This window comes from Rattus norvegicus, chromosome 2 (genome assembly GCF_036323735.1).
Source record: "Rattus norvegicus strain BN/NHsdMcwi chromosome 2, GRCr8, whole genome shotgun sequence".
Taxonomy (NCBI): Eukaryota; Metazoa; Chordata; class Mammalia; order Rodentia; family Muridae; genus Rattus; species Rattus norvegicus.
The window spans coordinates 159,982,342-160,001,478 of NC_086020.1; the positions used below are offsets into that span (position 1 = coordinate 159,982,342).

The 19,137-nt window shown below is 41.6% G+C and overlaps 1 protein-coding gene across 3 annotated transcripts; it reads right to left on the reverse strand.

Moving 5' to 3' along the window:
• Positions 1-1,308: 1,308 nt before the first annotated feature.
• Positions 1,309-13,853, reverse strand: Slitrk3 (SLIT and NTRK-like family, member 3). Of its 3 annotated transcripts, none has more exons than XM_008761091.3 (2): positions 13,559-13,853; positions 1,309-7,831 (listed from the first exon to the last, which is right to left on the reverse strand). In XM_008761091.3, exon 2 carries the CDS (start codon positions 7,808-7,810, stop codon positions 4,871-4,873), a length of 2,940 nt encoding a protein of 979 aa, XP_008759313.1. In that variant the 5' UTR covers positions 7,811-7,831; positions 13,559-13,853; the 3' UTR covers positions 1,309-4,870. The 3 variants fall into 3 exon arrangements, with proteins under 3 accessions (XP_008759313.1, XP_006232552.1, NP_001101153.1); XM_006232490.5 differs by lacking the exon at positions 13,559-13,853 and adding an exon at positions 9,441-11,524; NM_001107683.1 differs by lacking the exon at positions 13,559-13,853 and adding an exon at positions 12,563-12,881 and having other exon boundaries at positions 4,829-7,831.
• Positions 13,854-19,137: the final 5,284 nt, after the last annotated feature.

A 19,137-nucleotide genomic window follows, 5' to 3' on the forward strand; every position in this document is an offset into this window, starting at 1 on the left:
GAAATATGCACATTCTTTTCAAAAGCCAAAATTGTCAGAGCCAATAAACCATCACCTTGGCACCAGGAGTGATTTCTATTCACAGTAATTTGTGATGTGAAAACTTCCTCTTTGATGAGGAAGGAAAGACATAATAAAAATACTTGCCCTTGCCTGTGACTGTCTTTGTTATTAAACATCTGAATAATGATAGTAGTAACTGTTTTCTAAACATGAAACTGCATATGTGTCATAAAACGCTCTTTAAGTTTATTATATAACTTCACCATTTCAGTCTTCCTTTGTATCTAGATGAATTTCTAACAGCTACTCCAATTAAATGGGCTATCAAAATTGTTTACACCTTTAAAATGTATCCGGGCAAACATATAGAAGAAATAGCAGGTAGCCTGTGTTTTCTACTTGACTTAAGTTGCATACAGATAAGTAGCAAGTCCCTTCATTGTGAATATTTAGTTTGAAATGGATTGCCATTTGACTGAGAGTGCCCCTTGTGATTTAAATAACAAAATGAAATAGAATAAGAGGTAACAAAAAGAGAAAAGAAAGGAAGAGAGAACGTTTACATTCAGAAATCTTGATTACAGTTTCAACTATTACAAGTGAAGGCACCAAGAGGAAAAGCTTCACGTTTCTTCCAGCTTTACTTGGACGGTGGCTAGAGGAAAGCAAGAAAAACAAGTGCATAAGACTGGCATTCCACATGGAGGAAAGTGAGTAATTTTCATGTAACTCTCTATATAAACCATATACGTGTATGTGCAATGTATAAACACATATAATACTTCTAAGTATATGTCTGTACACACAAATGTATGTGTTATTGCTCTGATTTCTTTTAAAGGCCTGCAATCCGTTAGGCAGAACATGTAGGTGATTCATTGACTCAGGATTTGTTCTGTTTACCTGAAATTTCATAAGTGAGGGATTTGAGCGGAGTATAAGTTACAAATGTACATGTTCACTCACTTGATTTGGAGAGTTCTGACAGCATCATTTCCCTGAACAGTGTCCTTGATTGTCATAGCCTTGTGTGACACATCTTGTGGGGGATTTTGAGGTATTCCCTTCATTAACGCCATTTATAAGGAACACCAATTCATTGGTGTGAGCAATGTAATTTAAAAAGGTGCTAATCCTGGATTTATACTGAGTGAGTCCAACACTGTGTTAAGATGGTTGGAGGGGCATCCTGCTGCAGTGTTAGGGCTTTCAGAACCCTAACCACAAACAGGTTCTCTTAAGATGATGAGGTTTTCAAACTAAAATTTCCGAGTTAAGAAAAAAAGAAAGGTTCCAAATCAGTCATTAAAGTTTCTTTGTTATCTTCTCTCTGAACTTTTATTAAAAATATTGCAGTTACCATCCTATTTTAAATAATTTTGCAATTTGATGAAGTAATATATCTCTATTCAAAATATAAAAGCATCTACATAAATAATACCATATAATGATATCTAACATTTGAATAGTATTCTGAATTAAACTGATCACCTGCAATAGTTTTACCCTAATCATGTCAGCATTAAAGGGACAACACAGTGCATTTGCAATGTCCAAATACTATTATTGTAATTAATAATAAAAAGAGTAATGAAGAAAAGCAAATACATGTGAAATCTTGGTCGAACTCAGCAGCAAAGCATTGCTATGAAGGGATTTAGTTACCTATTCTGTAAAAAAATAAGTCATTTTCTTCAATAAGAAACATGAAGCAAATGCCAATTCATACTTTTGGGGTAAGATTAATGACATTTAAAGGAAATAATATGTTATTATAAACTAAAGTTTCTTAACTCAATTTTAGTGCAAAATTAAATTAAGTAACTGAGTCAGGGGATATAAAAATCCATGAAAGCAAAATATTGTCCTCTTAAATACAAAATTTCATTCTCATATAAATTTGTTCTCACTATATAAATGAATTTATTAGTCATTCAAGGGTGAATTTTAAGATTAGACAGTCTTACCTCAATATTTGATAAATAAAATATAAATATTACAATTATCAATTTATATTTTAATTCGATGAGGTTTATGAAGACTTATGTTCCAATGTCGAAAGCACCAGGGTCCTTAGGGTTGACATTTAACCTGATACGTTTAATAGACTGTGTTGCGTGGCCCCACAGTTCTCTAGGAAGGCATTGTTAGCATTTGAAAGATCTAGGTATTTGCTCTTATTTCTTGTGTTCGCCAGAATGATTGATTAAGAAGAATTGGAAGGTAAATAGTCACTGTAGTTTACAGTGACTCCATAAGTCTGGTTGTAAACCCTCTAAGAGCAGTAATGTCATTTTAAAAAATTAGTAATAGGGAAAGATAATTAGAAAGAACACGGAAGATGAACTATCTAGTGAACGTGATCTATAGAAAGCTTACAAAAAGGCATCTGTTTTGTAACGTGTTCAACTCTACTACATAAGGAGAGCTCCATTTCGACATTTTACATAAAGAGACAGTAATTAGTTATATGGGCTTTCTAAATAGACTCCAAAATAGAATGAATAATTGAGGACAGAAATTACATATGTCTAATATTAAATGCAAAGAATCCCTGAAGCGTGCATTTTATATTGATGTACTTGTGTGTTTTATCTCTGTATGTCCACACTAATAGTTCCATGTAGTTAATGGTTACATTAACAAGTTCAAGACATTCACTTTTCCCCCATCTTTTAAATCCAATACCCTGAATGCATATACCACACGGACCTAGAAACTGATGGCATTCTCCTTTTCTATGAGAAAATGATGGAATGTAAGGCCTCAGCGACTCATGGGGAACTACATTCAATGTGTAATGATCATTTCCAAGGGCAACTTTAAGGAATCCAAACCTCACTCCACACTTCAGTGATGGCTGTGTCTGGAGATCGCTGAAGCTCTGCTGCCATCTACTGGCTGAATGCGGTAAGTACCTCTATCTCTCATTTGCGTCCTAAATTTCAATTTTCTTTGGTGTTCTGCTCACATGAAATGGATCATAACTTAACGTATCCTCAAGAAACTTTGAAACATCTTTTAACGTCATACAGAAAAATGAAACTTAATCATAATCAAGGTTCTTAACTCAAGCATTTCCGGGTCCATTTTCTGTGAGTGGTTGAGGGAAAAAAAAAGTCCAAACATAAAAATCACAACTTTAGCAGGTAACAGATATTCTAAAACTTCATTGACTTGAAGTCCTAGGCTTTTCTGGTGCTGTGTTTGAGCATGAAGATTGCTGTTGTACCTAAGTTGCTCTTGGATCTAATTTTAGTGCTTGTTTTTATTTAAAGGAGAGCTACATCGTTTCTCTGTTCCTTCGTGTCATTTGTCTGAAACCCACAGACGCTCGATTATCTCATCCAGATTAGTCCTATATTTCCTCATCCAGTCACTTTGTTTTCTCCCAGTCACACCCCACCTATTTCTCAGTGCCTCACTGGGAAACTGAATTTAAAATGTATAACCCATGAAAAACAGATCAGAATATCCAAGCCCCAATTTAATCCTAATATGGAATATGGATAAGGTATTATAATAATAATATTTATCAATATCACAGTGCATCGAACTTGTTAATCATTTAGCTTTCTGTATACCAAATAAAATAACATTTTTAAACGGGAATACGAAAAGCATGGCATAGCTGAAGGTTAAATTGAAGCTTTGTATCCTCTATATATAATGTATTATGTTTTTCAAAAACATTTTATTAGGAAAGCTATACCAGACGCATAATCACTATACAATGATTAAACATTACCTTTACAATTTATAATCACTGAAATTACAGAATAAATATATGCACATTTCCTTTGAATCTTTGTGTGTGAGAGAGAAAACATTAAAAGTGCTTCCTACAAAGCTGTTAGTGATATATACCCAGTTGCTCTTTTATTTTTTAATATCATATATTTATATATATTTATATATATATATATATATATATAAGAAAGTGCAGATGTTCTCAAAAATCTTGACATCAGGATGAAATGTCACGAGGAGGGTGCTCAACCCTAGGTGTGTCTCCAGCTGTTAAACCAACAAGCCTTGGCTTCAGTAGGATCCAGCCTCGAATGTGACTTTTCCCAGGGTGGTAGGAGAGATGCTGTGAGCTGTACACTACGAGTGAAGGGCGCGTGGAGCTATGTAGAGGAAGAAATAGATTAAACCAGAACTAAGCATATTAAGTTGCAGGGGAGGAGTATGTGTGTGTGTGTGTGTGTGTGTGTGTGTGTGTGTACTGCACCCAGTGCAGGCTGTGGGACCTACGTGTATGTAGGGATTTGTTGTGTGCACATGAATATGTGTGTGAGAGAACAGTGTGAGAACATTCGAGCAAGACCCGCCCCTCCCTCCCCATCCTGCAGTTTTCAAGCATGCAGCAAACTGCATTGTTTATACATGTACAGAACCTGTGCCATGATGGGAAAAGGAGAGAAAGCCATAAATGTCAACCTCCCCCCTCCCTTTCCAACTGCAACTAAAGGGAAGAAAAGTTAAAGGAAATAAAAAGACACATTGAATTTTACTCATTTAGGATCAATACAACGATCCCCAATATACCTCACACATGGCACAGTCAAAGTCTCGAGTTTCAGTATAAAAAAATAATGATAACATTTGCTGGCAAAAGTCTGCGAAGGCACTTCATTGATTAATGATCTGAGTATGGCCCTTCCTCAAAATCGCATCTGAGAGGGGGGGGAGCACACTTTTGTATTCTCTAGTTATCATGCGTTTCAGTTCTGTCTTGGGCAGGGGAAATTGTAAGGATGTAGTTATTGGGACAAGTATAATGGGAGCCGGGGATATATTTCTTTTTATTTTCCTTTTCTTTTGGAAATCAAAACAAAGCCACTAATTTATTTTCTTCTTTCTGTTAGAACCTGTATGCTGTTTTCTCCAGAACTTCGAGGTAATCCGGCTTAGTTTGAAGTTTGGCCCTTAAGTCGAGGTAATCACTTTTGGGGGTTTGGTGGTCTGTGAAGCCCTTTCCAGCTGAGAAGAGAAGGGTTTCTTTCAGCCTGGCATCCTGCTGTAAGTCTGGATATTGCATGCCAGGGGGGTGGACATGTAGTTCCTTTAATTTGGGCACTGTGCCATAGAGACAGTCCACAAATCCCACTGTGCATGGAGCAGGCTGTGGCCTCTCACGTTCTAGTAGCAGACTGCCACCACCACAACCTCCCCCAGGGGGAAACAGCACCACCCCACCATTCTTCTCATGGTGGCGGAACCCAGCCAAGTCTCCCCCAGTCCCTCCACCTACCCCTGAAACCCCACCAACAGCCGAGTGGTGAGGGTGAGGGTGGTGATGGTTCACCGTCACTATGGTGTTGAGTTGAGAGTTGGAAACAGCCAGGGCCCACTCCTTCTCTTTTTCCAGCAAGGTCCGGTAGTTACTGTGGTTTTCCTTGGGTGTTTCTGCAAACTGCTCACTTCCTAAGAGCACCTCACCCATTCCTGGTGGCTGTGTCCCAGGACCTCCACGGTCTGTAGCTCCTGTGTCCTGTGCTGCTGAGGCAGCCACTTCTTCCTCTTCTCGAGGCTTATAGATGGGGTTGTTACACATTTGAGTAACTGGGTGGGGTATATACTCATACACGTGACCCACGGGAGGGGCTTTCTCTGGCGAGGACAGAGTTGGTCGCCCTCCACTTCCGCTCCCACCACCACTGCCCCCACTGTCCTCAAACAGACGGTGGCATTGCATCTGGATTCCTGTAAGGTCCACACCTTCCTGCCTCTTGCTTCTAAAGGGTAGCTTCTTCCTACGCCGACGGAGCACATAGGCAAAGAGGCCTGCAGCAACAAAGACAGCTGAGAAGAACAGAACCAACAGGCTGAGAATCAACACAGAAAGTGGCACAGGGCCCCCGGGAGGAGAGAAGTCATAAGGTGATGCACTTGTCGGTCCCCCGTTAGGGTGGTAATCTCCAGACTGGGGTGGGGATGGTCCAGGTTGGGCAATATGCAGCATCTCCGGGCATAAAACTTCCAGCTCAATAGTGCGCACATCACGGTGGGTGAGGTTCTCAGGGGTCCTACAGAGTACATCACCTACTACGCTGACTGAGCTGATGGTTTCGATCCACTGCTTAAAGGGGACTAGGTCACAAGTGCAGTCCCAAGGATTCTCATTGAGATCTATCTGCACAATGGCATTCAGGTGTTCAAGGACGCCAGCCACTGGCAGGTAGAGAAAGTAGTTCTTCCTCAAGTTGAGCCGAGCCAGGGATGTGCCTGCAAAGGCATCAGTTGGCAGGGTCCTCAGCAAGTTATTGTTGAGAAATAGCAGCTTCAAGTTGGGCATGAGGCTGAAGGCTGCAGGTTGGATTTCCCGGATGACGTTGAATTCGAAGTACAAGTAATGCAAGCTCTGGAGACCGCGGAACATCCCTGGTGTCAGCTTTTCTATATCATTGCCATTGAGAAAGAGACTCTTCAGATTGGGCAGGTTGATGAAAGCCCCATCCTGGACGTAGGAGATGCGATTGTTCCCCAGGTGCAAGAGATCCAAAGAAGAAAAATTCCAAAAATCGGAGCGGTATATCTTCTGAATAAGATTGCTACTCAGGTACAGCTTCTTGGCATTCAAGGGCCTTGGAAGGAGTTCAGAGATGTTGTTAAATCCTCGTTCTTTGCAGTTGACAGTCAAGCCAAGGTCATTGATATGCAAATTACATGTACACCCAGTAGGACATATAATGGGAATGGGTGGTCTAGTCTGATAGGGGGCAATAGGAGGTTGATTTGGACCAGGATATAAAGCCTGGGATGTAGATGGTGGTCTGGGTGTTCGGGGCTGTTTGGTGGGTTTTGGCTGCTTATTAGAGGATTTATATTCAACAGATGAAGCAGTAAAATGGACAGAAGATAACATAGAGGAGGGTTTCGTGGGCCAGGCATTCTCCTTGCTTGATGATAAGTGGGGAATCCCCAGACTGGCCTCCACCTCAGAGTCAGACAAGAGTGGACAGAGTTCAGTCTTCTTGATTTCACGGAGATCCTTCCCATGGAAGTGGAAAGGTGTCTCACAGGTGATGTCTCCCACCAGGGCTGTGTAAGGAATTCGCTCCAGCCAACTCTTGAGCTGCACAATCTCACAGGTACAGTTCCAAGGATTCTCTTCTAGCTGGAGCTCCATCAGGCTTCTGCCAATGTGATCCAGCATCCCACGGTAGAACAGAACTTTTAACCTGTTTCCACGAAGGTCCAGATGGGTTAAGGAAACAGCTTTAAATAAATTGGTTGGAAGCACGGGGATGAGATTATCATTTAAGATTAGAACCCTCAATTTACTTAGGTTCCGAAATGCCCCACTCTCTATTCGTTTAATGACATTGTAGTCTGCCTGAAGATATTCCAGACTTTCTAAGCCAAGGAAGGTGTCATTTCTGAAGACATCTAGTTTGTTCTCATGGAGATATAGTCTTTTTAAAATCTTAAGGCCATTAAAAGCTCCAGTTTGAATGTCCTGCAATGCATTGTTCCCAAGGTTAATGGACACAGCATTATTCAAGTGAAGAAAACTATTTGTGTACAATTTTCTCATCGAATTCCTCTGAAGATACAGTTTAAAGGGTCTTGACCAGAATTCAGTAATCTGACTAATGTTTGTAAATCCTTTGCTGTCACAATGTATGTGAAAGAGGCTTTCTTTAACTTCGCAGTAGCATGGATCAAAACAGGGCTCATCTATTTCCTCTGAGTCCTCAATCAGGGGAATCGGGGTAGTCCAACCTAGAGCAATTGTGCTTAGAAGAATGATCCACAGCATTCTCCCTCTGTGAAGCATCTCAGTTATGGTTGGCTTCATCGTTCCTGGTTGATAACAAAACTGCAACAGAAATAAAGATGCAGAATTTTTAGCTTTTGTACTACTTTAATTGACTCCTACATCTGGGGAATTTTTTTTAAGAGTGGTATGAAAACCTCAGCAGGTACGGAACTGATATTCCAAACGAGGCAGCAAAATGCTTAATGGTTAAAGTGGGCCCTATATTTTCAATTTAAGAGTCTGACATATTGCAACATGCAATGACATTTTCCTCAACCAAACCCTGCTCAGTAAGTGTTACATGACATGAACAAAAGCAGCATGCACTGATTTCCTCTTACAAAAAACAACGGAATTGGAATCCTGACTCAGCCTTATGGTCACAGACATATTCAGCTATAAAGACAGTAACTTAGTGATTTTACTTGCTTGCCTTTTAAAACTCAGGTTTGCCATTATCGATCATACTAGAAGTCATGGGGGAAAACACTGTTCTACAAATTGTAAACATTTATTATTTTAAAACATTGTATAACCAGAAGATAGTAAATAGTTCAAAGAAAAATGAACAAATTGCCTAATATCGGATGTTGAGATGTGAAAAGTTGTTATAAAATAAACTTAAGCTTTTCTTTTAAGAAACCCATGAAAAGCTACTTAATTACTATGTGAACCCACTTCCATGCCCAATCTCTAACCTTTCCTGTCCAAGCACAGAAAATATAAGTATCTTTTAGTTAAATAAATAATGTCTACACATTTTCATTTGGATGTTTAAAGCATTAGAGTGATGAGATCTTCTGAAAAACAGGCCCTTGCAATTGTCAGAGCTAAAGATAGTGACAGCTAAAGGTCGCTAAGCCTGGGAGTGTCTGAAGCAAAACACTTGCAAGAGCTTAGTTTGGAGTGAGAATCTTGCCTTGGAGATCAACTAAGGAACCATATATATGAAGATAGGGATCTAAAAAAGAAGTAGGTGGTTAAAGGGTGGAAACTCCAATTCTTGCTTATAAATGAGCAAGTATGTGATAACATTTTAGAAAAGATTTATGTTTCCAATGAGAAGAAATGAACTCAGTGCCCTACTCTGGAAACATACACTGCTTTCATTAAAGGTTCTCTTGCTTTGCTTAGCCACATCAGGATATGAAGACACGTACATAAATGCATTATAATATTACAGGTTTATTACATTATCCTTCGCAAGTCAGTGAAATATCCATTGAATTTGAATGGCTGATTTTAATGAATAAAAATAATCAGGGTCTCCAACCTATGTTTTCTTCCCACATCAGATACATATATCAAGGGAATATTCCTTAACTTGAAACACAAGGAGCACAAGGAGACAATTTATAAGGAAAGTGGGAAGAATTTATCTTTACATTCTACTGGCATATCATGAACACAGCTGCAAGGAGAAACTCTTGAGAAAGCAAAGTGGAATCTGCCTCCGGCATGGAATAGTCAATTTTTAGAAACAATTAAATGAAAAAGAGACAGAGAAAGCAGATGAGGATACATTACAGTGCCACTTAGTCTTCCCTTGGATTCCTTCTAAAATATTAGACTCTACTTACATTACATTCCTCCTCACCATTTAAAAAAATGTTTTTTCCACACTTCTGGGCTTCAGACAACCAGGCTAAACCAGATATCGTTGACTTACCTATTTTTGCAGGACGTTTGGATATTGGTTTTTATTTTTGTTTCTCAGCACTGACTATGGAAAAGAATGAAAAGACAAGCAGCAAGGAAAACAAAGCTTGAGTTTAAGGATCCTCTCTTGTCCAGTCCCTTCTTGCAGAAGCCGAAGCTAGGGGGGTTGAGGAGAGGGGGGAAGGCCCTAAAAAATAAATTAAAAAGCTAGCTTGAGACGTGCAGAGAATGCAATGGGCTCTTCAATGGGCTTCTTTAGGATGCAGGATTGCCGCTTGGCACCCTCAATAAAGGAGGGAGGAGATGAGGCTGCAGCAGGCTTCCAGCTCCGCCGCTGCTGCTGGGTGCGCCGCCTCTGTAGCAGCTCTCCCCGGTTACCCTACACCCTTGGGCACCAGGGGGGAAGGCAGGCTCATACCACACTGCGGGATTTGGATTTCTTTCGCGCTGTGTATTTTGTTTGTTTTTTAATGTGTGTTGAAAACCCTTCAGCGTTTCCCATCATGAAAATGAGCTCCAAGTAGGGGAACACGCTTAGCCTTTGGTCGGGAGCGAGCACTAAGAAGCCTTGACTATACAATTGTGTGTGTGTGTGTGTGTGAGTGTGTGTGTGTGCACGTGTGCGCGCATAGCGTGTGCTCGAGGGAGCATGAAGGGGAGCTGAAAGAAGTAAAGCACTCAAGAGTATAGGTATTCAAAAGAATAAAGCCAAGACCAAGAAAGAGAAGAGAACCTGAGGGAAACATTCTTTTGCCAGAAGGACATGGGTAGAGATGGGGGCGAGTACCAGCCCCTTGGACCTTTGCTTCCTAGTTCCCCTCTTTCATGCAGAGGCTTTGGAAAGTGAAACCATATTTGGAATGAGCTTTTCTCTTCACAGACTTCCCTTCAAGGCCAGGATGAGCTAGTTATCCACATCCTGCAGGTGGAAGAGCTGAGTCTCTCTGGCTCTGCCTGGGTGTCCCAAATAAGAGCTCAAGCATCCTTAGCTACTTGAACGGACTTTTTTGCATTTTGCTTCAATCCCTGTGCACCAAAACCTTTCCTTCAATTTAGATTTACTTCTATCTCAACAACTCTGCGTTTTCTTTCAACTTTCCGCTCTTCCTTCCTTTCTTCCTTCTTTCCCAGGTTCCCCTCTACCTTCTCTCCCTTACTGCCTCTCTCTATCTCCCTTCCTTCTTCCCTTTCTCACCTCCTCTTTTCCCTCTCTCTCTATTACTTGGGGGATGGAGAAACTTGAAAAGCAATGGGGTAATTCATACTCTTTGGAGACCTCAAAGGAGGGAGGTTTCTGACATTGATTTTCTTTTCCTTTAGTTCCTCCTGCTGCTTTCTTCTCTTCTCCTCTTCCCCCCTCTTCCTCTCTCTTTCTCTTTCCTCTCTAGTATCCCCAAAAGAGAATAATAGTGAGTGTCCAGATGAGAGGCGATTGAATGCAGGTTTGACAGGGTAGAAGCAACCAGCTCTCTCACAGAGTCCCTCTAACAGGACCTTTCAAAAGCCTCAAATGCAAGGAGAAAACACAACTTGGTTGTGGAATTGGGGAGTGTCCAGGAAGCATCAAGGGGTTCTGTTAAGTGGGAACTGTGAAGTGTGTCCAGACTGCAGGACTCCTTTCCCCATCCAATCACCAGTTCATGGGGAGGGGGGTAGAATTTCAGTTTCCTGACTACTTAATAATTGAACTCTCTTGTCAGGGCCTCAAAGTTAGCAGGTGTTGAAGATGATTTCCTTAAGGTATTTTACAAAACTGTATTGAAAACGGAGGAGGAGGAGGAGGAAGAAGAGGAGGAGGAAGAGGAAGAGAAAGAAGAGCATAGGTATGAATTTCTTACCACTTTAAAGTCTATTTCATCTAATTGAGCAAAGCATTGCTTAAAAGTCAGTCCGAGATCTAGATGATAGACTGCCTTAAAAATATCCAGGCATCTGTCTATTGCCCCACAGTAACTAAGATTGGAAACAGCGATCGAACTCAGTAAGCAGGCTAGAAGATTCTCTAACATTCTGTATGTACCCTTCACATCCCAGACCCACCCTTTTCTCAGACAGGTCTCCACCAGGAAACAAGCTTACACTCAAAAACCTCAGTGCACACCGAACACTGATCAAAAAAGAGCAGTTCCACCTCCCTCCCCAGTACCCCCAGCCCATCTCTCTGATCTCCCAGTTTGCAAAGGCAGCAGCTGTTTCAGGGATCCTGTGGGAATCCAGGCTCTAATGGAATGGATGGGTAATCAGGAGGCTGTCCTAGGCTTCCCAGTCACAGTAAATGGCCTCTGCAAACATGTCCCACTGGTCTCTGGAACTACAGTCCTCAGTGCTGGACATTGGCCATGTCCTAAAGGCCCTTTCACAAGCTTCCTTTCCTTTATTTTAGCATAGCATGTTAAATGGTGGGAAGACTCTGAAAGTTAGGGGATGCGGGGCCCTTGGGCTGGTTTCTTCTGCGTCCTGCTGGGAGCGCCGGCACCATTTATTTGTCCAGAGAAGGACAAGAAGCTCTTTCTACCCAGCGAGCCCCTTTCCCAACCCCCCCTTTCAGTGCTTCCCTTCATTCCAGATCTAAGATTAAATATTCCAATATGGAAGCGAAACGATCTCCCTGGAACAAATAATTAAAATGCTGCATCATTCATTTTCTGAAGAGCTATGAGCTTTCTATAGAACCCTTTTATCCTGCTGCTGACAGTCCAAGAACACAAGGAGTCTCTTTAGAAAAAAAAATATATATATACATATACATATATATATATATATATACATATATATATATATATATCCCCATCCCCGTTTTCCTTTGGTCTCTTAAAATACAACCCAGCGCTCCACAGGGGGGAGGGGTTCTCCTCTTGGCCACCTGGCCTATATGTTAGAGTTAAGATTTCTTTCCCCTGTAGAACAGGTTTGAGGTTATATTAGTCTCCAGAAGCCGTTCTTTCACCAACGTCCTTACATCTATTGAATACAATTCTTATAAATGTATATAAATAAATTTTAAAAAACCCTAGCACCTGTGAGTGTATGGGAGATCCAGCGGCCAAAGTCTATGCGTTCTACAGCACACATCCTACATAAGACACACACTGATCTCAATCAGGCAAAGTAGGAACCGGTGTTGATGAGTACCTATGGTGCAGAGCGCTCAGGATCTCCGAGGTTCGCTCCAAGGGGCTTCTCAGCGGGAGGGGCAAACTCTCCGCGAGGCTGCATTGTATCCGTCATTCTGTCGCCCAGGATCTTCCCCTCTTCCAGCCACCAACTTTCGGAAAGGCTACCAAATCACGCTTGTAATCCTTTTAGAGTGGTCCACCTTTTAGACTTTGAGGGAAATGGTCGCTGCATAGCGATGGGAGAGCAGGGCGCGCACCTAACGCGGTGAAGCTGGCGATGGTGGGCTCAGGACCATTGCTCTCTGTGCTTGCCCCAGATGACAGGCAGGCTGTGCGAGTGTCCCAGGACCTGGATCGCCTGATCAAAGATCATGGTGCTCTCCCTTCAGTGGCAAGCTCCCCAGTTCCTGAGAGCTCAGGTCCCTTTCTGCATTTCTCTTGTTCTGTATCTCGCTGAAAGATTGTCTCTCTCACAGCGCAATCCCTGCCTGCGGCCTCGGTCGACTCGAGGAGATAGAGCTAGCCCTTGCCTTTCCCGAGTGTCTTTGCTCTTTGCCCTTTGGATGGGTGGGAGTGGGGGTGGGTGGCATGGAGATGAGAGAAGACAGGGTGGGGAGAGACGGAAAGGAGGCAGGAAGGGGGCGACTAGATCTCAGATCCCAGCATTGGTCAGGTGGTGGGGTGGGGGGTGGGGGTGAGGACATAGATACAACAGTATGGCTGTACACACCACATTGCACTTGGCGTTGGGAAATCTCAGGCAGAACACTAAGGCGATGTGATCCCGTTGGCGGGGTGTGAATCCCCTGACAGCCCACCATTCAAGCGCCTTCACTTCTTCAGCCAGAGGACAGGGAGAGGTGGGCAGAGGAGGGGGGCGAGCTTTCCAGGCCAAGGAGACGCTCCCGGCGGCGACAGTGGTGGCGACCGCATCTTTTTAAGACTGACCTGCTTTAAAAGTACCGCTTTGATGGCCTAGGAAATAACTAAAATCAGATTACACGTTACTTACCGAACGTCTGCCTCTAAACTGGGAGCGCCAGGTCAGGGACTAGAAGGCAATACAGAAACGCAGGGCTGGAAACCGAATGCAAAGCCATCAGCCGCCCCCAAATCGCGCACCGAGGGAGCGGCGCTCCGGAGCCCCCAGATCAGCCCATCACTGGAGCCTCCGCCAGCTTGTCCCCCCCGCACCCCCGGCCCCTCCTCCGCGCCAACTGTGTAAATCAGCCGCCGCAGTCCTCTCGCCGCGCATCGCAGGCAAATCCCTGCTTAGGAAGCAAGTGATTCTCTCTCTCTCTCTCTCTCTCTCTCTCTCTCTCTCTCTCTCTCTCTCTCTCTCTCTCTCTCTCTCTCTCTCTCTTTCCCTCTCTCTACCCCCTTCTATTTATTGGTCACAATTTGCCAGCTCCACTAAGAGAGATCCTGTCAGGAAGTCAGCATTCTGTATCTGTGGATTGATTTTTAACTTTTGCAAATGAGAGATGGCTGTTTGGAAAATTACAGCTCAAACTGAAGGGGGTGGGGTGGGGGAGATGATCAGATTAAGAGCATCTGAACTGGATAGGATCGGGGGCAACATCGCTGAGTGTTTACCAGGAGCCCTTCCAAGTGGTTTGTAGAAACTGCCAACGGTCATGCAACATAGGTGACAAACTGAAAGTACGCACATTGCCTCATCTTTATACTTACTAACGTGGGGGTTTGAGGGGGGCGGTGATGAAATTGTAGCATGGCTGCAAGAAGGTGTGGATTTGAGTTGAGAGGAGCCAGATACCAATTGGTGACAAATGAGATGAGGACACTGGGAAGATGCTTGCACACATGTGAAAGTGCTCCATGATTCAGGGGACCACTGCCCCCACTGCAGTCTTGTTAATGCAGTGGCTCAATGCTCCTCCATCCAATCTGCAGTGCAAACCAACGCAGTTCTTTTTAATAGATCCTGTTCCTCAGCCAACTGTCTTGGAGAAAGGGTAGGATTTCCCACTCACTCCCAAACAAGAGGGGGGGGGAGGTCTGTGGGAGACATCTCTGGGCCTCTCACCATTCTTTTTAGATGTGAAAACATTGAATTGTCCAGGACAAATGAAATTATGTATGCATTATCACTGTAAGCATAAAATCAACTTGGCCCTATTTTCAGAAGTTTTCAAAGGAACTCCAGCTTATCACTTGAAAAGAAGCAGAGCTTTCTTTTAAGTTGTTCATGACAACATTTATGAGGCAGGCATAGAGACACTTTGCCTCTTATTTTCTAGTTTTGACCATTTGTCTGCTGTATAGGCATGTTTAATTGCAGTCTAGGGTGCATGCTGCTATCATTATAAAGGAAAGACTAGAATTGGCCATGACCAGAAAGAAGGCCCTGTTCAGCTTTATGTAACACATAGGCACACAAACACAGTTGATTCAGAGGTAACCACTTTGGTAGTCTGTAAAGTGGGGATTTAGAATGTCATACTTAAAATGTTTCAGTTTGTTCTTCAAAATGCTCAGTGTCCTTTAGAATTATTAACGAAATATCTCCAGAGACCCAGAACACGACCAAAGCATCATGACATAGAGCCTGTTCCTTTGAAATATAGTGTTTCAGTTTTATGGGGCAAAATTCAAACTTCTATCAGTGTTTTCTAGGTCAAAAATGCCTTCTTTGTGAGCCTTCAGTGTGCGAAGACTTGGGTGTGGAAGGAACATTTGTCATAGCAGTTTCCCTAATGAGCTTTCCGAATTCGGTTTCAAAGAGCTTTATCCAGGAAACACTGCCAACAAACTCTATCCTTCCCCCAAAACCCCAGGAGTCAGGTGTAAGAGAAATCAAATTGCAATAGTAGGCTGAGGAGTCAAGAGATGCTTCAGGCCTTGTTGAGTGGTTGCACAACTCGGGTTGCCATATTCCACGTAGGCAAGTGTGAAATCACACGCATGCCTCTTTGCCTCAGGGCTGGGGAGTATAACCCTGAAGGAACCTCACATCATCTTCTGTAAATTAGCTGACTCTCTTTGACTTTTGAATCTATTTTTACCTCATTCGATTTTCATGCTAACTTTTGATGCAAAAATCCCAAATATACTCGAATAATTGTTTGCTCTAAGGAGCATTGAAAAGGTGAATTGATAGAGTGAGCTGATAATATTAATGGTGAACACTACAAGCACAAGTATTTCGAGCCAAATTTATTTTTTTTAAAGAAAGGTGTGGAATAAATCACCTTTCATGTGTCTTTGCTCTGTGTTATGAATTTTAGTGTTTACTACACAGATATTTGTTGCTTCAGCTATAGCCTGACTGACTGAAACTTACTTGCCACATACTATGGAGAGAAGAAACCTCCATTTCTAAAAAAAATACTTTTATTGATGATGTAATATCAAGTAAAAGCATATATAAAAACAATATATAGAATGTAATTTCCAGACCCAACCAAAGATCTTGTCATGCTAGCTATTATAAATTTTTAAGACAGAAAGACATCTTCCAGAGGAAAGCAGTGGAATTGAGATGAATAGTGTTAACCAATTTTTCTTAGCTACCTTGTATTTCAGTCAGGGTGGTTTAGAGTAAACAGATATGTTGATATGTGTAACACTGACATAGTATCAGGATGGTTTATAGTTCAATGGAACACATACTCCTAAAGCCTCATTCCATACATGGAATCATAGCATGCCCGGAGTATAGATTGTATGAGGTGATGAACACGTTTTAACTTGTTTTGAGCTATTACGCAAACAATCTTCAAGTTCACTAATTTCCATTCCTGCGCATCCTAAGTAATTTTGTACACTAAGTGAACCAAAAGCTAACTGCAAGTTTATTTGAGCTACTACCATTGAACCAACTGAAAGCACAATTATAAACAATGTTTTCAATGAGAACAAAACGTGTAAAATTTAAAGAAATATAAACCACTGATCAAAAATAAATGTGAGGAATAGAAGTGGGGGATATCAATATTTAATGTAAGAATTTGAGAAATCAAACACTTCAGGCTGGGTGCTAGATAGTTGCGGAAGTATGGATTAGTTCAGCTCTCCCCCTATCTTCAGAGATGAGCTCTTGGAAATACCTTTTACAGTTCAAAAAGAAATTGCACACCCTTTTCTTCGCAGGTATCTTAGCGAACATTTAGCAAGTATTTCCGTTTGGAGCAGCTGTATTACCAATCTAGTGGAGAAACCTAAATGTGGAGAGAGGGTCATGTATTCACATACCCATTCACTTTCTCTATAGTTTCACATAAGAATCTCAACATTTTGTAGGCTTCCAGTAAATAAAACCTGATGTTTTTAATGTAAATACGTGTTTGAATCTGAAAGGTTAGTTGAACTCTCCTAAGACAATCAAAGCTTATTTGTTCAGTGTAGTACATGCCACGGTACACTTGAGAATTTCAAATGTCAACTGGAAGGAGTTAGAGTTCTCTTAAATATGTGTGTATTCTGAGGATCAAATATAGATCATCAAGTTCTGTAGCAAGCGGCCTTGCCTACTGCTGAACAATGGTTTTATAGAATCACAGAGTAATTCTAAAGGGACTGGGAAGAAAAGCACCTATCGCAGCGGTTCTCAACCTGTAGGTTGCAATCCCTTTGGGGCCAGCCTATCAGTTATCCCGAATATCCTATGTACATTGTGATTCATGAAAGTGTTCCTAAAATTATAGCAACATAATCGCTTTGTGTTTAGGGGTCACTACAACATAAGGAACATGCAGTAACATCACACCATGGATTAAAAGGGTCACAGCATTAGGAAGGCTGAGAACCACTGACCTTATATGGTTAATTATGTAATATCAGAATCTAGACTTTAATATCTGAAGTTAAGGTATTATTAAGACAATTGTCTATAATTGTTGCCAATAGAGTAGACCTCGGTGAATCTCAGGAGAGCTCACACTAGGACAAATTTAACTGACTGAAAACATTTTCTCTTTTATTGAAAATGGATTATTTTCTCATACACTATACCCAGATTGTAGTTTCTGCTCCCTCTACTCCCCCCCAGTACCACCACACCTCAACTCCCATCCAAATCCACTCCTTTTTGTCTTTCATTAGAAAAGAACACATAACAAGAGATAACAACAGTACAAAACTAAATAAAATATAAGATAAAATAAAAGGCTATCACATCAAAGTTGTGCAAGGCAAGTAAACTGACAGAAAACAGCATAATCAGAGACCACAAGTTCTCACACTCAGGAGTCTCATTAAACATAAAGCTATAAATCACACACCGAGGACCTGGTGCAGACCCATTCAGTCTCCTTGAATTCCTATGAGTTGAAGTCTACCATCCTCTGTGGCTCTTGTATTCTTTCCTCCCCCACTTCCGTGGTGGTTTCTCTGAGCTCTGAGGGGAAGAAATTTTAAAAAATGACCTCACTTTGTACTTACTTGGCTTTTCTTCATCAATTTTTGTTTGTTTGCTTGCTTAAATGTCAGATGATAAGTTTCATATTCATTCACGGATACACACAGATCAGACAGTCACCTGGAAAGCTGCATTGCAAACTTAAACCAGACGTGGTAACACATGCGGATGGTTACAGCACATGGGAAAGGCTGGTGCGTCGTCAATTCGAGGCCATGCTGGCCTCTGGTGAATTTTCTAGGCCAGCATGAGCTACACAGGATTTTTACACAGGCTTGGATACATTGCAACTCTGAGAATGAGATAAAATGAAGTAATAAAGGAGATGAGTTAGGAACAGAAAAGGAACAAAAACCATCAAACTATGAGTCTAGTAGAATTAACATGATAAATCTCACACTTATTTCTGAAAGACACGTGTTTCACTTCCATGGAGCTCCCATGGGAGCACAATTAAAGTACAGTATATAGTCTCTCCTGTCTAGTTCTAAAGCTGGCAACAACATCCTAGACAATAGTAATGATATTGACTGAAAAATAACTTGCATGATACAGAATGGCGTGTATAAATTAAGCTGATTTGCCCTCAAGGCTTTGAACTTTTTGAAGTTATTTGAGAGCAGGAATATGACGTGAATGTCTTGAAATGAGATTTATTTAAATATGAGTGATCAAACATTTCTTTCCCCATGAACTATGGGACCAAGTACAAGGTTTTCATCTGGCACGTGCTGGAATTTGCAGGGGATGGGACTCCTGAGTGTGGCCTTGTAATTTAAGTGTAGAACAAGAATGCTGTGGAACATTGTCTTTCATTTCTTTCAATGTCATCAATTTCTAAAGTACAAACATGAAGCCTGTGATAGATTCCATGATTTTGGCTGCCTTCACCTCACAGTTGGGACTTGCTTATACAATTCCTTCTAGTTTCCATGGGCTATCTAAAGCTCAGTCCTCAGTCCTATGTCATTAAACAACTAATGTTTACGAGCTCTAATATCTATACCCCTGCCTCTCGAGCACTGAAATTGATTCTTTTTCACATATGCATGTCCAACAGAAATTACAGAACACCAAATGGGGGCAATTTCCCATCATATTTGATGAAACCCAGCTATTTTGCTGGTGACTGCTAAAAATTGTATTTCCTCATATACAAGTTCTTTGAAAATATTGGCGAGCTGGGGAATGTGTTTATTACAAGTGCTGGA

Excerpts from the sequence above, each read along its gene's own strand:
- Slitrk3 (XM_008761091.3), bottom strand. The coding sequence starts at position 7,810 with ATGAAGCCAACCATAACTGAGATGCTTCACAGAGGGAGAATGCTGTGG.